Raw genomic sequence first — 18,657 nt, 5'->3', positions numbered from 1 at the left:
TAGATTAAAGTTCAATGGAGGAAATTCTATGAACTCAGTTATAAAATTTTCTGGTTATATAAGAGGAGAATTTGACTGAGTGACTACCGGCTTCTCAAGAAGTATTCTGGTCCCTGCTACGTTCGTGCTGAAGGAAATACTGAACAATTATTCAGGAGGTTCCAAAGGTATTGGCCTGATTAGCAGAACTGTCATTTATTCACTGAAAACAAAATGGTAGAAGCCTGTATTATTTTCAAGGCATTACTGCATGAACAGAACCAGAGTACCCTGACAATTTCTTAAATATGGTGTTATATGTGGTCCGGCAATAAACTTCCCAGACTGATGCTGCACTATTTAAGTCAGGTGGTGGTGAAATGCACTACTGCCATCAAAGTTCTACTTCTTACCAAATATTAGCAGGGGTCAGCAAGTCCAATCACTGACAGTTCATGAGTAGGAGCTCAGTGTGTTTGTTGTGTTTTTAACTGCTGTCATTGAGCAAAGAGTGAATATCAAATTTTGTGTTAAACTGGCTAAAACGCCAAAAGAAACTTACAAAATGTTGCAGACTGTCTGTGGTAATGAAGCCTTAAATCGTGGCAGTGCACTTGAATGGTTTAAACAATTTAAAGATATTCATATATATACAATATAAATTTACAGCCAATATGCAAATGTTTTAAATAAAGCAGCAGTTTTATCTTATGTGAACTGAAAATACCTGACTTACCTGTACAATTTATTGCAGACTTATCTGTTTCAAATATAATGAAGGCCACAAAATGTCTGTGGCTTCAACAGTTTCACTCACAATCCAACTGATATTTTCCTGAATACCTTTACTCTTAATGTAGTTGAGTATTTTCAAAATAACTTGTCATTTTTTGCTTTGTCCATTTACGTTCTTTAGCAACACAACCATCCTGATATTGAAAGACTGTAACTGTTACCAACTTTAGAATAAATGAATGAAAACCTATTACAACAAAAATGCTGCTATATTTTGGGCGCAGGGCTACAATAATACCGTATTTACGCATGTATAGGCCGCACATTTTTTGCCAAAAATTCAAGAGGAAAACTGGAGTACGGCTTATATTCGAAATCACACTTCAATTAAAAAAAAATTATATTCATAATTAGTAATACAGGGTGTAATACTCCTGAAATAATATTCCAAGAAAATTATTTTTTCTATAATTTCTGTCTGAAAATTGTGCTGCGGCCTATACATGCGTAAATACGGTAATAACCAGGGTTTTTTTCCCTTCCAGAAAAAGTTACTGATACTTGTGTCTTTGTATTTATGTCCTTTAAAATTTTAAAAGTTACTGTTCTATCAGCACATATACTTTCCTCACTTGGTCTGATGGCTCATTAATGCCTCCCAAAGGAAACCTACTGATGTCAATGTGTTATATGTTCATATCAGTGAATTCTTAATTTCACAGCTGTTCTTGTCTTGATTCCAAATGTTATCCCTTCTGCTGGGTTTGAGGTTCTCATGGTGGTGACAATGAATAGTTCTATCTTCTGCGATATAATGGGGTGTAGTCTGGTGAAATTCAGCTGAAGTTTCGGAGGAACATAACTCCCCTATTTTCAGGGTTAAAGATTAAGCCAAGCATGAAACCAACACACAGGCAGCAATGCCTCTGGGTCATTTCCTACTACTCTCTACTGCTTAAACTAGTAATATACCCACATTTCTTTTAGTAGAAGTTCAAGTTTCTGATTTATACATTAAAGTAAAGGTAAATCTATCCCTGTAACAGGCCATGGAGGCCCACATGGTTGTGAGACATTGAGGCTCCCACATTATCTAGACAGTTGGCTCACAGATGGCGGTCAGATTTGTCAGCCTTACGTGTCGGCCACCCTTTACCCTCCAGGAAGATTCCTGGTACTCATTTCTGTTAGGAGGTAAATATAGTGGAATTTCCATTCAGTCAATTAGCTCATTGTTAAATTACCTCCAATTAAGATTTTTGTCAGTTTGTGTTCAGATCCACTGTGCTCCAAAGAATGCTTAAATGGGGACTTAATTGTAATATGAGTTATATAATATAGCTTTAACGTTTTCTTTAATTTTCAATTTTGAAGTCATACATCTAACAATACAGTAAAATTTCCTGGGACATAGGTATCCATGCTGAAGTATTTATTGTAACTGACTCAATTATAAGCATGCATTCGAATAAACTCAGAATATATGCTCTTATATATAATTATATTTTAATTAAGTACATATTTATAAACATGTAAAACTATAAACTAAGGTGAGATGAAGCTCTGTTTAATTATTATCGAGAATAAGATATTTTGGTAATCTTTGCATATATTCAGAAAGCCACTGGTAATTTTTCACTAAACTTTATGTCTGTTCAGAAGATCACTGTTGATTGTTGATATACAATTCATAGTATAACAATTTTTGTTTCATTGTCTTGGAAACCATAAATCTGAGGAAAAGTGTCCTTAGCATAAAATGTGTTCCAGTCTTCTCTACATCTCTGTTCAAAACACTTCTGGCTTCTTATAAATATTTAATGAGTTATGCTTGAGATATAAGGACAATAGACCACTGTAGGTCAGGGTGCAAGGGCTGAGAAGGCCTACCCCTCATACATTCATTCATTATGCTTGAGATACTTGCAGAAATGCATGTAGGTTTCATGTGAAGTGTCTGCTACTTCTTTCTTATTTTAATCAAGATCAAAAGGTATCAAGAAAATTTAGTAAAACTTTCTAATGTCAAGTTTAATGAAAATCCATTCAGTATTTTTCAGTTGTTACACATGCAAGATGGATGGGGCAATGTTAATAGATGCTCTGCAGGGTTGTGAACTCACCTACTACATCTAGTTTCATGGCTGCATATATTTCTATTGTACAGGGTGCGTCAATGAATCGGGCGATTTATCAGCAGTGTTTTTTCCTGGATTGGTTGGAGTGGGGAGGAAGCCACTACTGCCACACAGCAGCCTACTTCAAAGCGTTTTAGTTGCAATGGAGCCATGGACTGGAGCACAATGTGCGTTTGCTGTGAAACATTTTACAAAAACAGTGACAGTTTCGTGATTGCTCAGAGTGAATTTCGAACAGAGTTTGGTATTCATAGCAATCGTGCTGTTCCATCTGCCCATGCCATCAAGAATTGGGTTCAAAACTTTGAGGCTACTGGTTCTACACTAAAGAAGAGGGGTGGTAGTGTAAAAACGGCATGTACACCTGAGAATGTAGCAGCAGTGAGAGAAGCCATTGAACAAAGTCCACGCCGGTCTGCGCATCACCATGCTACATCACTTGGACTGTCCGAAGCCAGGGTTTGACGGAATTTGCACAAAGATCTCCACTTCTATCCCTATAAAATTCATATCTCCAGATATGGGGACAGCATATGACCAGCCAGGTCACCTGATATTTCTATATGTGATTTTTTTTCTCTGGGGGTATCTGAAATCCCAAGTTTTCAAAGCTCCAGCACCCCACACAGTTCAGGAGTTGAAACATAAAATTCTGGAAGAAGGTGAATGAATTCCCATTGAGATGCTGCAAGGAGTAATGAGTGACTTTAGGAAGAGACTTACCGAGTACCTACAGCGGAATGGTAGTCATCTGTTGGATGTTATTTTGGGGAAACAGACTTCTATTTCCAGTGAGTTAATTGAGGAAAACCAAATGCTTTTATGTTTACACTGTATTCATGTGTGTTGAAACCAAATAAATGCAATAGTTTACGGTTCATAACGTTTTTAAAATTGCCCGATTCATTGCTGCACCCGTATATAAGCTAATAAGATGCTTTCTGCATGTTTTATGTATTGTTTGCTGGGAGCCAGGATAGCTCATTTGGTATACTGATGGGCCACAGGCTGGATGGCTGGGGTTTGATTCCTGGCAGGGGCAAGAGATTCTTCTCTTCTCCACACCGTCCAGATTGGCTCTGGGGTCAACCCAGCCTCCTATACAATGGGTACTGCGGGCTCTTTCTCCAGGCACAAAGTGATTGAAGTGTGATGCTGACCACTCACATCAACAAGTGCCAAGGTCAAGAATGTTCGAGCTATACCTCCACTCCCCCATATGTCTTCATGTGTGGTGATTGATTATTTAAGCACAGGAACACATTTACCTTTTTTATATATTGTTTGTAGGCCAGAAAAGGTCTTTCATCAGCTTCATGCTGCCTACAGTCCATGAGTTGGACAGCCCTATATTTATAATAATCTGCTAAATCCATTAGGTTCAGTCACTTCATTAACACCTACAACAACCTGGGAAGTTGATAGATGTCAAATGTTAATGCATGCTGACTATATTCTAAATTATATTTGTGGGCTGAATTTTAATATGTGTATCCATCTCAAAGACATACAGCAAATTATATGATATTTACATATAATAAAACCAAATTATTATTTATGAATTTGTGACATGTCACTTTATTTTATTTCATTACTTTACGTCAGCAATGTTTACATATTTCAACTAGTGTTACATGTCTTTTAATATCAGGTACATCTGTGACACAACACATATTGTGAAATACACAAACACTATACGAGAACATTCCATATTCCTGACAGTTTAAGTAACACTGAATGATTATTGCATGTTTACATTCATGGGTATTTTATAACAAACCTGTTCCTTCCAGTAATCTTGTTGAACTTTCATATTATTGCTATTTCACACTGGAATATAAGTAACACAAACATTTTCAAACAGAATTTTATGCATGTATATGATATGTTATGATCTTTTAAGAAACAAATTCTGAAAAAACGTGAAACTGTACAGAACTCAATACAACTTTGGTACATTTTATCATTTAAATTTTAACGAGATTAAGAAAATAGAAATAAAATAAGTTACTGAAAGATAACTTTCTCTGAAAGTGTAAAATTTAATTTGTGTACTATTACCTAAAATATATGCTTGCATGGATCAATAAACACTTCCTTTATATACCAGAATAAATTTGAGCTTCTCATGGTCGAGAATATGAAAATTACTGTCTTCTGGGATGTGACACTGTGTAGTCTGGTGGAAAGACCCCAAACTTGCTGCTTCCTTTTCAGGGTAGAAGAGGTATGGACTTTCCCACTGTGAAGATGGAGGAAGCAAGTTCCTCTGAAACACTAGAACCTTCTACCAGACTACACAGCATCACACCTTAGAAGATACTAACTAATCTTTATATGGCTGAAATCTGTATTTCACATTGCAATTTATTTCATTAAAGCAACAAATGACATGTTCAATAAATTACAGATCTTTACTGAAATGTTTAAATTACATATTTAAATTAAATAAATAAAAAAGTGTCAAAGTATAAATAATATTTTGTGTAGTGCCCTAGTGACAATAAATAAGAGCTCAGAACTTCAATTTGTTGAAGCTCTGAAATAGAATTAAAGAGGCTAATTGGTAAGGAAAGTTCTTGTTACACTGTGAAATTCTTGCATTATGTTGCATGTTCACAAACATTCTAATTAATGCCCCCTACAGATACAAATTTACAATTCAAGTCATATACCAGATTTATATTTACAATTTAACTTAAAAGAATTGCAAGGGATTTAGGCCTGTATTTACATCTGACACTAATTTAAAGATCTAGACTTAATATGGAATACTGCTTTGGTGAACTGCAGCGAACAGAGCATACTGGATAAAAATAATACAACATTCTCAATGGATTTAATATCAAACTCTAACAACATTCATAAGATGAATAATTATTTCTAAATCTCCCCTGCAACTGTACAAAAATTATATAAATCACAATACTTGGACTTTGCTCTGATAAACAAGCAACAAGACTGCAACACATTTTTCAAACATCAGCATTACTAAAAGTAGATGAGTGGAATTTAAAGAAGAGGAATTAACACCTAGAAGTTATAGAGGGCAGCACCATGAAAATTCTCGAATTTTTAAGTTTTACAGGAGATGCTGGATGATGGAAATCTCCATTCTTATAAATATTATTATACTCTGTTTATTCTATATGATACAGAGCTTCAAGGTTTTCTGACCTGTTGATTTGTGACAGCATTTTGCCCCCAGAACTTCATCCATATCCCTAACATAACCTACTAGAATCCTCTAAATTTAAAATGCTCAAGAACCTGCTGAGTATATTGGGTATGCTGGTATATATTCAATGTATCAAAGTCTTTCCTTTTGCAAGTTTTCTGTATAAAAAAAATTACACATTTCTATACAGTGTTGAAACACTGATCCTATTTACTTCATTTCTACAGTAAAGGAATTTCAGCCTGCAGTTCATATTTTGTTCCCCTGAAGCAACCAACAAATACTGGCTTAATAATTCAAGCCACAATGTTGCAGTTCTTACATAATACAATTGTCAGGTAACACATCTATGAAAAGTGAGCATTCATATCATTTGGGCACAGATAAATTATACTACATATATCAGTTTTAAATGAAAATACTGCCTGTCTTCAAAAACATCCAGCAAACTAAAAATGTAACTCTCCCTCTGCACAAAAACTACAACAAACCATATGGAATTATTCTGATACTCACCGGGTATGAAATGGTTGATCTGGGAGGGGATTGCATTCCATGGGGAGAAACAACATCTATGAAGAGCTAACAAGTCATCTGTGTTTGATTTAAAGGCCGCCACCACTGCGCTCCACAGAGATCTGTTTCTTCAAGAGTTCTCTTTCATGATGTTCCTCTTCCATTTCAGCCATACGTGCAAAACGTGAGTAAGCAACGTGGCCAGACTTGATTGCAGACATCATCTGGCATAAGGCCGAAACCAATCATAAGATCCACAGCATAACAAATGACTCAAATAAAACAGAATCTGCAGTGATATTTTTCTACTAAATACACTACTTATCTGATAATGTAGGTTATGTTTCTGGGTAGTGGCACCGTGTATGTAGGCTGTATTGCAGCATTCCAAAGATCATTACTGTCTCCATCTTCAAGCTGAAGTGACTGCTCCATTCCAACCATCAGGAATATAAATATCAGCAGAGACAAATGGGTAGCCATTTTGCATCAAAGATGGAGACAGTAAAGTTCCCTAAAACTCAGACAATAAAGTCTGTATCTACATGGCCTCACCACTTAAGACTCGGGGCACACTGCAAAGGCCAAAATTTTTCTATAAACAGGACTATAAAGTTTGGACACTGTCCAATGTCTTGAGTTCCTTGAAACACAATGTTTTGGAAAATTAAATTATTTCATCAGTTTTAGTGGAGGAAACACTCCTACTTAGTTGGTCCCGTTAAAAGAGAGCTAATCTAGATTATTGGCTGAGGGTAATGAATGGAGGCAGAAAATGAATTCATGAATATAACTGCATTCTTAGTACATTTCATAGTGTTAAGATGATCTGTTACCTAATTCCAAATTTATCATTATTCACAGACTACCACAGCTGTCAATGACACACAATATGGCGGATCCTTCTAAGATGCCATATGTGGTAAATTTAGTATATACAGAGTTGTTCCAAGGCTAAATTCTTTGCTACATCCATTATCAGCTTGGTGGGTCTGTCAAAGATCCACCATAGCCCCATTAACCATTCATTTTCAGAGCTCATTTCAGACCTCTTCAGCTACCTTAAAGATGCCATGGGCTAGGATCTCACTCTGCTTCAGTCTGCACAGCTTTTCCTTACTAGAAGGTTGTCCTCCCCCTTCCTACCTGTATGATGTGAAAGTGGGGTTGAACTTCAGATGGGAAAAATTAATGTGGCCGAAATGGAGACAATGGGCTCAAATATCAAAAGCAGATCTGAGCATGGTCTCGCTTGTCTGGCTGTGTAACCTGTAGCTAACTTCATAGAGGTGGTATATACAAAGTGCATGTTTTTGTCACCCAACTCTGTGCATTCAATCTCTCACACACAACTAGCAGCAACTCCTTGAGAAATAAGTTAAACAAATGAGGACTCAGCGAGTACAGCTAAATTCAAATGGCCTCCATATAATAACAAGACACATGTACAGTTGTTAATTCTAGATCAAGCCGACTTAAAATTAGCTAATTAGAGATATTAATAATACAAAATGAAGAATGTATATCTACTAAACAAGATGTCTGACGATCATTCACTATACATCAAATTAAAAATGCTGAAAATCTTTTACCTGCAAATATTCATCCAATTCAACTTGTCCATTCATGTTAGTGTCAATCTCTCTCAGAATTTCATGCAGTTCCTCTCCAGAAACCTCTTCACCTGTGTGCTGAAATACAATATGGTTCCTCAATACTTCATGAAGCAGTGTATAACCTCTGTGTTTCAGTGTATCTTGTAATTTTTTACAATTGTGTTTCTTATATACATAAAGAAAAATACTGAAATAAGCATTATCCAAATACAATCGAGACACACACATGCTGGTTTCACTATACTTCATTTGGAATGAGTATGGCCTGTTACAGGGATAGCTTTAGCTTCTACTAAGTGCATGCAAACTAATCAAGGGAAGGTAGGAAGATAAGGTAATAGCACAGTTCCTGCTGCACTGAATATTCCATATACATTTCTATTCTCTTTGCTTTCAATGAAGCAGAATGTATGGACTGAAGATTTTCAGCCACTCTGAAGAAATGAATAAATTCACGACACCACATATTGGAAATGGCAGCTACTCTGAAGATTATTGTGTTCTGGGATGTGACACTGTGTAGCCTGTAGATCATCACTGATACTTTCGAGGAAAGTGCTGTGTCCATCTCCCCGGACAAAGACCCTATTCTAGAGACACAGGTTCGTCCAAAACAGTGGTAAGGATCTATCAGGTTACAAGGTATTACATCTCATGAGATGCTAATCTTCACATTCACTGCCTTCAGAACATCAAATCAAACATAGCAGCTACTCTTTCTGCACTAATGCATTACATTTAAACAATACACAGCTGTTCACTGTATCTTAACATGCTATTCTCCATCTATAACATATCTAAGGGTATGTCATAATCTGAGGAAGTAACCTTAAGGATGCAAAGTCCTGTGTGTTCAATGAGGTCTCCAGCACTGAAATGCCAGTGGTTCCCATCATGTGCTGAAAACTGTGACGCTGATCATTCTGAGCCCTTATTTATTTGGATGATTATAGATGAACGCGAAATTTATTTCTAATTAATTCTCGGTAATTTAAATTTCAAAAGTCTTATGTTTCGGTATTACTGAAAATGTATCGTGATCTATAATATCGTATTTCATCGTCTGGGATGTGCAATACGGTGTTTATGTTGAAAATTTCTAGATTCTGGCAGAAACAAGAAGTCCGGAGTTATGACATTTACGATCAGTCATAAATTTAGCTCGGGTACAGGGAACCGGACGCGCCTAAAAGGACAGGTCAGAGCTTGTTACAATTGCCTGTGAATGAGGGCCAGTATGATTGGGTTGCCTCGTTCAAGCTTCCTACGGAAGATGGGATGAAAATGTATATGTCAACACCATCTTTCGAATTCCCGGCGTGGGGGTGCAAGCCATTCCACAAAAGGAGAGACTTTCACAATATTCCGAACTGAACGGACGTGACCCTTGCACGCTCCGGGACATAGCTAGCCGATAGTGTAACGCTGTAACTTAAAGCTAAGAATACATTAATTTAACAGTGTGGTGAATTAGCAGGTGAATAAACGTCAATTGGCTCAACTCTCAGAAAAACGCTTTCTTAGGCATCGCTACCCTGAGACTCATGCAAACCGACCCAGCTAGTTTCCCGTACCTATACCGATCTTCCTTAGTTTGATCTGTGAGAACTTGCAGTGGCCATCATACACTGTCCTAAGGTAGAAACAGGTGTAGCAGGGATAGCACCATTACGACTGCGCCGATACAAGCAAAGGCGGGTTGGAAAAGAGCGGTGTTAACTGAACCTAGTAACTTTCTAACAATGACATCATGATCAATATCACTATCTACTGATGATTAACCCTCAAAGATATTTTACATAAAGTATATTATTTTAATGAAAATACAGAAGATAATCAAAACATTAATTTAAATTGGAATGTATTTTTTTTACTTAAATTGAATTTTATTATAGAAATTTTATCATAATGTAATAAAGACTTCTTGTGTGATCAGCTGTGTCAATACAAAATAAGATTAAAAATTTTCAGGAACTGTTCTTCCTTCATCAGGGACTGATGTGACGAATGATACATAACAGCTGATACAAACAGTTGGAGCATAATAAATGGCATGAAAATGGTAAAAATTAATGGCTTTATGGATGTGAATGAACCCACAAGAGCTGTATCGCATATATCAAAGCATGGGTATCACCTTGTGTAATAAGGTCCATGAGCAGATAAAATTAAAGAAAAATTTTAACTCTATTAAGAGGGACTTAAAATCCTTTCTGTTGAAACACTGCATTTATTCTGTTGATGAATTTATGTCTTTTTAATTCTTAAGAGAGTATGTTATGGTTTTATGTTATGACAAATATCTTGACCTCACTTAATCTATAAAAAAATCTTCGGATACAGGGTTTCTTTTGGTTACTGAACTGTTGCAAGTGGGATGATGTATTGTATGAGTGATGTGTTTGTAATCTGTAGGTAGTTAAGTTTTATGGTACAGCTGACTCATGTACAATATGTACATTGTATGTTATATTCAAATTAATAAGTAGTTACTGACTTGTTCTATGTCCGGAGGTTGTATCACAAAATATAGATTCTTGGAACAAATAAATTGATTGATTGTATATAAAATGACTTACTCAATTTGACAGATTTGTTATGCTGGAAAACATTTTCCATTTTTAATGTTAGAAATAGGCATTTTTCATTCATGTTACCTGCTCCTTGAAAGAATAAGCTGATGCTAAAATTGTCTGCCCAATCCTCAGACTGGTCATGAAGTTCTCCACATTTATTAAATCACTTAGATTACCGTGTTTGCAATTAACTTATATTGCTAGTGTACAAAAACCAAAGGAAACTGTTTCAGTCCTTGGGGTTACTGCAACAAAGAACTGAAAGTGTGTGGCTTCTGTTGTCTAAAAATAACATCTCACTGGGCACTGACCAGGGGGGAGGGGGGGGGGTGAAGAAAGGTTCACACAATAATCCAAGAAAATTTGGGTCCTACTCAAAATCAATTTCAATAAAAGAATATGACCGAATTATAAATAAAATGCCTATTTTTAACATTTAAAAAGGAAAATATTTTTCTGTGTAATGAATCAATTGAACCAAATAAATATTTCTGTACACATACTTGGGAATGTCCTAAGCAACTGAAATTAATTATATTTACACCAGAAGAGTCATTCAATTTTATCNTGACGAAACATACACGACGAACCACGGCAACGGGTTAATTATATTTACATCAGAAGAGTCATTCAATTTTATAATTCTTTAGTTATGTTTAACTAGATGTACTGATGATGACAGGCCTCTGTGCCGTAAAAATAAGGGACATATGGGAGGCACCAATTAGAATGATTAACTCACTAAACAAAATGAATATCAATACTGAATGTACAGATATTTTTGGTTTACTCGACAGTAATATGGCATGGGGGAGAAAAATACAACACACTTCACTGACTTTTGTGTATTATATTAGTTTTATTCATAAACTAATACCATAATTTATCAAATGAAATATTTTAATTTACAAATTATACAAACACATATTTAAATAAGCATAACATACCTGTAAGCTTCGCCTAATATCTGTGATGGATACATAGCCTTTATGATCCTTGTCAATGATCTGGAATCTTTTGATATATGACTGGATCTCATCCTTTGACAGATTGATTGGAAGTTTATCACGAGATGTCCTATTCACCAGCTGACCCATCTCATGTTGCAAAAAAGCTTTTGCATCTTCAAAATGTTTCTGCACATAAACAATGTAAAGTCACATTACACTTAACAACTCAGCTAACCAACTACAAGACTCCACAGTATGTTAACTCTTGTTCAGGTCACTCTTGTATCAGAAATTTCATATATTACATAAAGGAGGGCACTGCACAAAATAAAATTTGTATAGTCAAGCATGAGTTGCAAAATGCTATTTCCATGCGTAAACGTTAATGACTTGCAACCCAAAAATTAGCAAACAAATATTGGGTGTTGGATGAAAGGTATCCAAAGTAAAAAATTTATATCTGGGAAAGAAACTGTCATACACATATCCGGTTTATGTCATCAGAAAGGAAAACCCTGTAAGTTTCTTTCCATGCCTGGCTTATGCTCATGTGCCACCACATTTCTGCCACCATGTTAGGAATCACTTGGACAGAGTGATGGCTGGGAGATAGATCGGCAGAAGTGGATCAATCGCTTGGCTTCCTAGATCGTCAGATTTAACGCCACTAAAATTTTTCTTGTGGGGTTATGTGAAGAACACTGTCTACCAGGTTAATATCAATGACCTGCAACACCTGAAGGCCTGCATGAGGGATGCTGTGGCTATGGTAACACCAAACAAGCTGGATCGTCTGGATATGTCATGCCACCAATGGAGCCAACATTGAAATTCATTGAGAAAAAACTTTGATAGTTTCCCTTTGTAGTGGTATAACCCACAAATGTGCATAATATGTTTTCTGAGATATGATTATTTTATTTTGGATACCTTTCATCCGGACACTCTGTATATCAGTGAATCGTTTGGTAGAAATCTACTACTGGACTGCATGGCATCAAATCCCAGTATATAGTACTCCTCATAATTACACAGATCTTGCATAGGAAGAATTGACAGAAATGAGTGATTTAGACAACACCACAGAAATGTAATAAATTAAAAACTAATTAAATCCAGTCCACATCTTCACTGTCTATTTATTTACAGTAAGGTAAAACTGTCCCTGTGCTAAAGTACTCCAAAATATAAACATATTGGGGGGCAGAGGTTCCATTCTATACATTTTTAACTTTGGCACTAGATGGAAGTGAGCAGTAAGCTTTATGATCTGACTGCTTTACCCCCAGGGAAAGAGCCTCCATTTTAATATTATCATATTGTGGAAGTAGGAAATTGTCTTCCTGCCATGAAAATCTTAACACACCGACTGCCAACAATGCAAGCTGCCACTCAAATTCACACTTAGCACTTAATACCCAATAATGTGATTAGGTTAAGGAAGAAGAGATGAATGGAATATAGAGTGCATATAGGAAAAATGAGAATTTTGTACAAAATTTTGTTCAGGACATCTAATTATATGACTTGCATAAAGAACAGCTATACAATTGAATCCCCACTTAACGTCCCTTAGTTTAAGGTTTTTCCTCATTTAATGCTCAATTTCGATGACCCAAAGTCATTAATCACAGTGTCACATTTCCTCAATTCAAGATTTTCTTTGGTTTAGTGTTCAAATTCACTGTCTCCAAGATTTTTTAAATGGGGGTTTCACTGTATAGATTTCATTATGGTCATAACTTTTATCTGAAACATGCTTTATATGATAAATATTTATTAAAATACAAAGCCAAATGATTTCTAACCATGCAACTGTGGTATCTGTGGTGATTAGCTTAGGAAAAGAATGCCTTAACCAATAATAATAAATGAGCACCATGGCCATGAGGCATGCAGAATCACAAAGAACACAAAATATGCAGACTTCACTGAAGTAAACCTTTCCATTCCTCTATTATTAGTTTCCCACATATTATAGTGTGTTTGAAACAACTTTGAGGATCATCATTAGACAGTGACACAGATTATTGTATCATCATTAATAAATTATTAGATTTTATTTTTAACACACGATGTGAACCAAAATTACCAATCAGAAATCTTGCTGAACACACAGGATTTTTCTTCCATAAAGTTGCCTACTCAAGCTCTTATTTACACTCAAAGATGTTTTAGGTCAACATTAATTATGTTTTGCAGTTTCTCAAGTATATTATTCTCTCCCTTATTTTCAAGCCTCCCCTCCAATGGGTACTGGGAGACCTCTCCATGAAGGTTAAGCAGCCAGGGTATGAGGCTGACCATTCACCTCTATCCAGCGCCAAGGTCAAGAATGGCATAGATATACTGCCACTCCCTCATACGTCTTCACGGTGCGAGACTACATAAATTAAACATGGGGACAAATTTATGATTACCATTAATTTTCGAAGATATAAATACAATACCTTCTTTGCATCATTACTCCACTTCAGCTCCTCAGCCAAGATGTCAACAATGGCAGGAAGAGCTTCTTGAGCGGCCTGAACATTAAGGAATGCCAAGCGCAGCCTCCTGGCTATCACGTCAATAGCAGTGCATGCATACTCCTTAACAGCATAGCGTATCTGAGAAACAGACACAAAGATCTTTTCATTGAAAACTGTAGCAATGTGGTAATAAGCAAAACAGCTAATGTGAAAAGCCATTTGGGTAGCAAGTTAAATGGCAGAATGACACTAATGTTCTATTAAAAAGAACTACACTCAGCACAATAAATTTTTACTTTTTTCAATAACACATATGAAATAAGCTGACCAAAGAGGTTTGCTGATCATAAAGATAACAGTCAAAATGTTGTAACATACACAGTTTCTTTGTTTCCTCTATTTCTTCACACAAAGCATATGAATGTCCATACCACTTATCATGCAGTTAAAAAAATGATATTATTTAAATATGAATGAACTTCTATTCATTAATAACATATTTTCACATTATATTAGGCAATAATTAAAAGAACACTTTGGGGGAGGAGGTTGGCTCAAAAATCATACTCCCTAAAGAATGAATGGTACAAAATTCTTGTCCAAATTTGAAATCACCATGTCAGAGCTAATTTAAAAAGTTTATTTCATGTTACCATACTTCTGATGCCTAATGTTACTAGCATTATTACAAGGAAAAATACAATGACAATAATCTTATGATTTCATTTTCATTTTATGGATGTAGAATGTTCATAAGGAGCTGGGATAGTGCAGTTAGTATAGTGACTGGCTACTGGCTGGATGACCGAGGGTTCTGAGTTTGAGTCCCGGGGGGGTCAACAATTTTCATTTCTCCATGTCATCCAGACTGGCTCTGGGATCCACTCAACAAACTATCCAATGGGTACCAGGGGCTCTTTCCCTGGGGGTAGAGTGGCCAGAGAGTGACACTGACCACTTACCTCAAACTAGTGCCTAGGTCAAGAAAACGTGGATTTATACATCCAATTGCCCATATTCCTTTAGGGTGTAGTGTTTAATTAGTTAAGCACAGGGAAAAATTTACCTTAGAATGTTCATAAGATATTAAAATGTGTTTAAACGAAACTTAGAGTAAAGTCTGTATAGGTCTAAGACAAGGAGATGCTTTATCACCACTCCTTTTCAACTTTGCTTTAGAATATACCATTAGGAAGGTCCAGGAAAACCAGGTGGGACTGAAATTAAATGGGACACATCAGCTGTTGGTCTATGCCGATGATGTGAATCTACTGGGTGATAATATAGATACCATAAAGAAAAACACACAAACTTTAATTGACAAAAGTAAGGAGTTCCTTTTTTTCTAAATTCGCTTGGTGGGGGGTGGTGATTATGATGATGGAGAATTGGGTGGAATGAAGATTGACAGGGGAAACTGAAGTACTCGGAGAAAACCTGCCCCAGTGCCACTTTCTCCACCACAAATCCCACTTGACCAGACCAGGGATCAAACCCAGGCCGCTGCGGTGGAAGCCAGCGACTAATCACTTGACCTATGGCACTGCCCTAAGTAAGGAGGTTGGTCTAGAAGTAAACACAGAGNGGAAACCGAAGTAGTCAGAGAAAACCTGCCCCAGCTCTACTCTGTCCACCACAAATCCCACTTGACCAGACCCAGGATTGAACCTGGGCTGCTGTGGTGGGAAGGCAGCGACTAACTACTTGAGCTATGGCGCGGCCAGGTATCCTTTACTTTACCAACAAATCTAAATGAAAATACATGGGCTTGAAATATTATACCAAGTTCTGATCACCAAAAATTAAAAATTCCTTTGGCACCTCAATGCCTTAAAAAGAATGTCTTACTTGAGATGAATATAAGCATTTAACTCAAACTTTGACAAATTAATTTAAACTCTCTCAAATAATGATGATGATTCCTAACATGGCAAATAACAGGGGAACATTAAAATGTGATTTTCAAAATTTAAGAATTGTCATTCTCTTAAGAAAATTATGAAACACAGCATTAATTATCATAAAATTATAACTTGAAAGCACATAAATGGAACACAAAAAGCAATACAAATACAGTAACAAAAACACAATGCCCTGGAAAATGAATATACAAATTTAACAAACCTCAGCATCAATATATGGAAATTCAGGATGTATTTTCTTGCCAATGATAGGCCAACGCTTTCCAGTGAGTGAAGCAAGTTTTGCTACATTGAAAGCTCGATCTCCATATGACTGTGCTAGGTGCTGAGCCACTTCACATTCCAGACCAACATCTTGTACTAAGCGAATGTACATTGTAGGGGTCCAGTTATGAGCACCTTCAACTCTCAGACCATCAGTCTGACATTTCTCATGAAGAGGTTTTAAATCACATGCTGAAAAGCAAAACATAATGTCCAGTACACACACACGATCTTCCACCTTTACTGCCTGCAAATAGGGGATTCAAGTGGAAAAAGAAAGGTAAAGAACTTCACAGTTTCTGTCAAAACATGAAAAGGGACAGAGGAGAAAGCTACTTTGAAAGGTAATACAGGAATGGCTCATCTCTGTGGTTCCATGAGATAAAAATGAACTGCCATGCCTTCGTGTCAATAAACTGTATGACAGGAAGCCACACCAGCCTTAAAGCAAGCGTAACCAGGTTTAACATGATGTCCCCAGCCAAATGCGAATGTGGTGGTGGGCGGCAAATGGAGGAACGTATCTTCTGGGATTGTAAACAGTACAAGGATTAAAGGGCAACAATGATGGACATTCTGTCTGAGAACAGCAAAAAATATTATGCAAGGTATCTGTTACTTCATAAACAACATTCCTAAATTTATTTAAAAATAGATATGTAAGGAAAGAAAAAGAAGTAAATGTATAAAATAATAATAGCATACTATAAGATTTAGGTTAAAATAGACATTAAGACTCGCGGGGAGACTGCTGTAATAGAATAAGATGTTTATAAGAATGTGCTGCAGAGGGCAGGATGGGCATTGCCTAGGCCTTTTTTGTTTACAATTATTTGTCACAATAAAAAACTGAAAAAAAACATTTTAGTATAAATATATACAAAAGAAGAAAAAGAAATGGATGACACCATATGGATGTGAGGCAAAGGGTAGCATAGTTGGTTGAGGTACTATGCTACAAGCCAGGTCATGGGTTTAATTCCCGATGAGGTCACTGGATTTTACAAATGACTTAATACTTTAATCCTTCCAGCCACACTACGGCCCTGGGGTTAATTCAGCTTCTAACAGAAATGAGTTATCACAAATTTTCTGGGGGCTAAAGGGCAGCTGGCGTGTAAGGCTGACAACCTCACCGCCATCTGCGAGCTGACTGTCTAGAAAACATGGAGCTTCAATGTCTCACAAATGTAAANTAAAAATCCGGGCCCTAGTCATGACATTTGGTACTAACCCTTTCCAAACAAAAATCAGTCTGAAGTGGTTAACTGCCTGTTCAGTAAAGCACCTGACATCTCTTAAGAAGCTTCAAAACATTTAGCTGCTAGTGACACTTCAAGGTTTCAGAGGAAGCTGGTAAAACAGTCACTCAGAGCTGGACCTTGTTACCTTCATAGGGTAACGTGAAAGATAAGGGACTTACAATATATAGCGGGGAGGTTATGATTCATCACTGTCAATTACTGTAATCAAAATACTGTGACATTATGCCTGAAAGTTGGTATATGGAGCCAAAGAAGCCCCTTGGAGACGTCCATTGCTAGTCAACAGCTAGGTAAACATGTTCCAGCGGCACCAGAAGTGCACACAATAAGAGGAACTGTTATGTGTTTTCTATGCAGTTCATCCTGAAGTTATTTACACTGCTTTCAACAGCTCCTCTATTGTTGGAGGCCAGAGTTGCATCAGACATTAAAATATGGCCACAAGTATTGTGGGATTTGAGACCAAGAATGACTATGCTGCTGAGGACCAACAGCAATTTATCCAACTGACCAAGTGACCTCTATTATTGAAGTGAGAGAGTTGCATGATTCCTAGAGTTATGAGACAGTGAAGAGTCCCATGGGACCCAGGACCAGAACAACTGTGCTGGCGAAGGCCAGCAGCAACTCAACCGACCGACTGACTGGTGTGTGTGGGTGGGTGCAAGCACATGCACTGTGCAGTCAAGGGGGAGTTACCAGCAGTAGTCAGACCTCTACTTTCATCGAAGAGGAGGCTCCATTTCAAAATATGTAAGCCTTGGAAAGAGTAAAAGTATGGTCATGGGATGTGAAACCAAGACTGACTGTGCCGACAAGGACCAGCAGCAGTTTACCCAACTGACCAACCTCTACTGCTGCCTCCATGGTGCTCTTTGACTCTTCTATTCTGGCCTTCAGGCATCATGTCACAGTTTGGATGCATGCATGATTCATATGAATGGAAGAAAAAATAACCTTACACACTGCATTTCCAAGTGTCTAAGATTAAGACACAAAAAGGTTCAGAAAGCAGAAATTAAGAAATACTTTTTTAAAACTGTACTG

At 36.8% G+C, this 18,657-nt stretch overlaps 1 protein-coding gene across 1 annotated transcript in view; it reads right to left on the bottom strand.

Moving 5' to 3' along the window:
* Positions 1 to 4,403: 4,403 nt before the first annotated feature.
* LOC111869283 (glycerol-3-phosphate dehydrogenase, mitochondrial) overlaps positions 4,404 to 18,657 on the bottom strand; it is a gene marked incomplete in the record, with an annotated part of 39,055 nt that continues 24,801 nt past the window's right edge. Inside the window, 5 exon segments of the mRNA XM_033753374.1 lie at positions 4,404 to 6,770; positions 8,139 to 8,237; positions 11,686 to 11,874; positions 14,139 to 14,297; positions 16,284 to 16,535. Of these exon segments, the coding sequence (XP_033609265.1) occupies positions 6,636 to 6,770; positions 8,139 to 8,237; positions 11,686 to 11,874; positions 14,139 to 14,297; positions 16,284 to 16,535 (834 nt within the window).

The sequence above is a fragment of the Cryptotermes secundus genome, unplaced genomic scaffold (genome assembly GCF_002891405.2).
Source record: "Cryptotermes secundus unplaced genomic scaffold, Csec_1.0 scaffold124, whole genome shotgun sequence".
Taxonomy (NCBI): Eukaryota; Metazoa; Arthropoda; class Insecta; order Blattodea; family Kalotermitidae; genus Cryptotermes; species Cryptotermes secundus.
The sequence above is the reverse complement of the archived record's forward strand: the minus strand, read 5'-3'. Positions and strand labels throughout refer to the sequence as shown.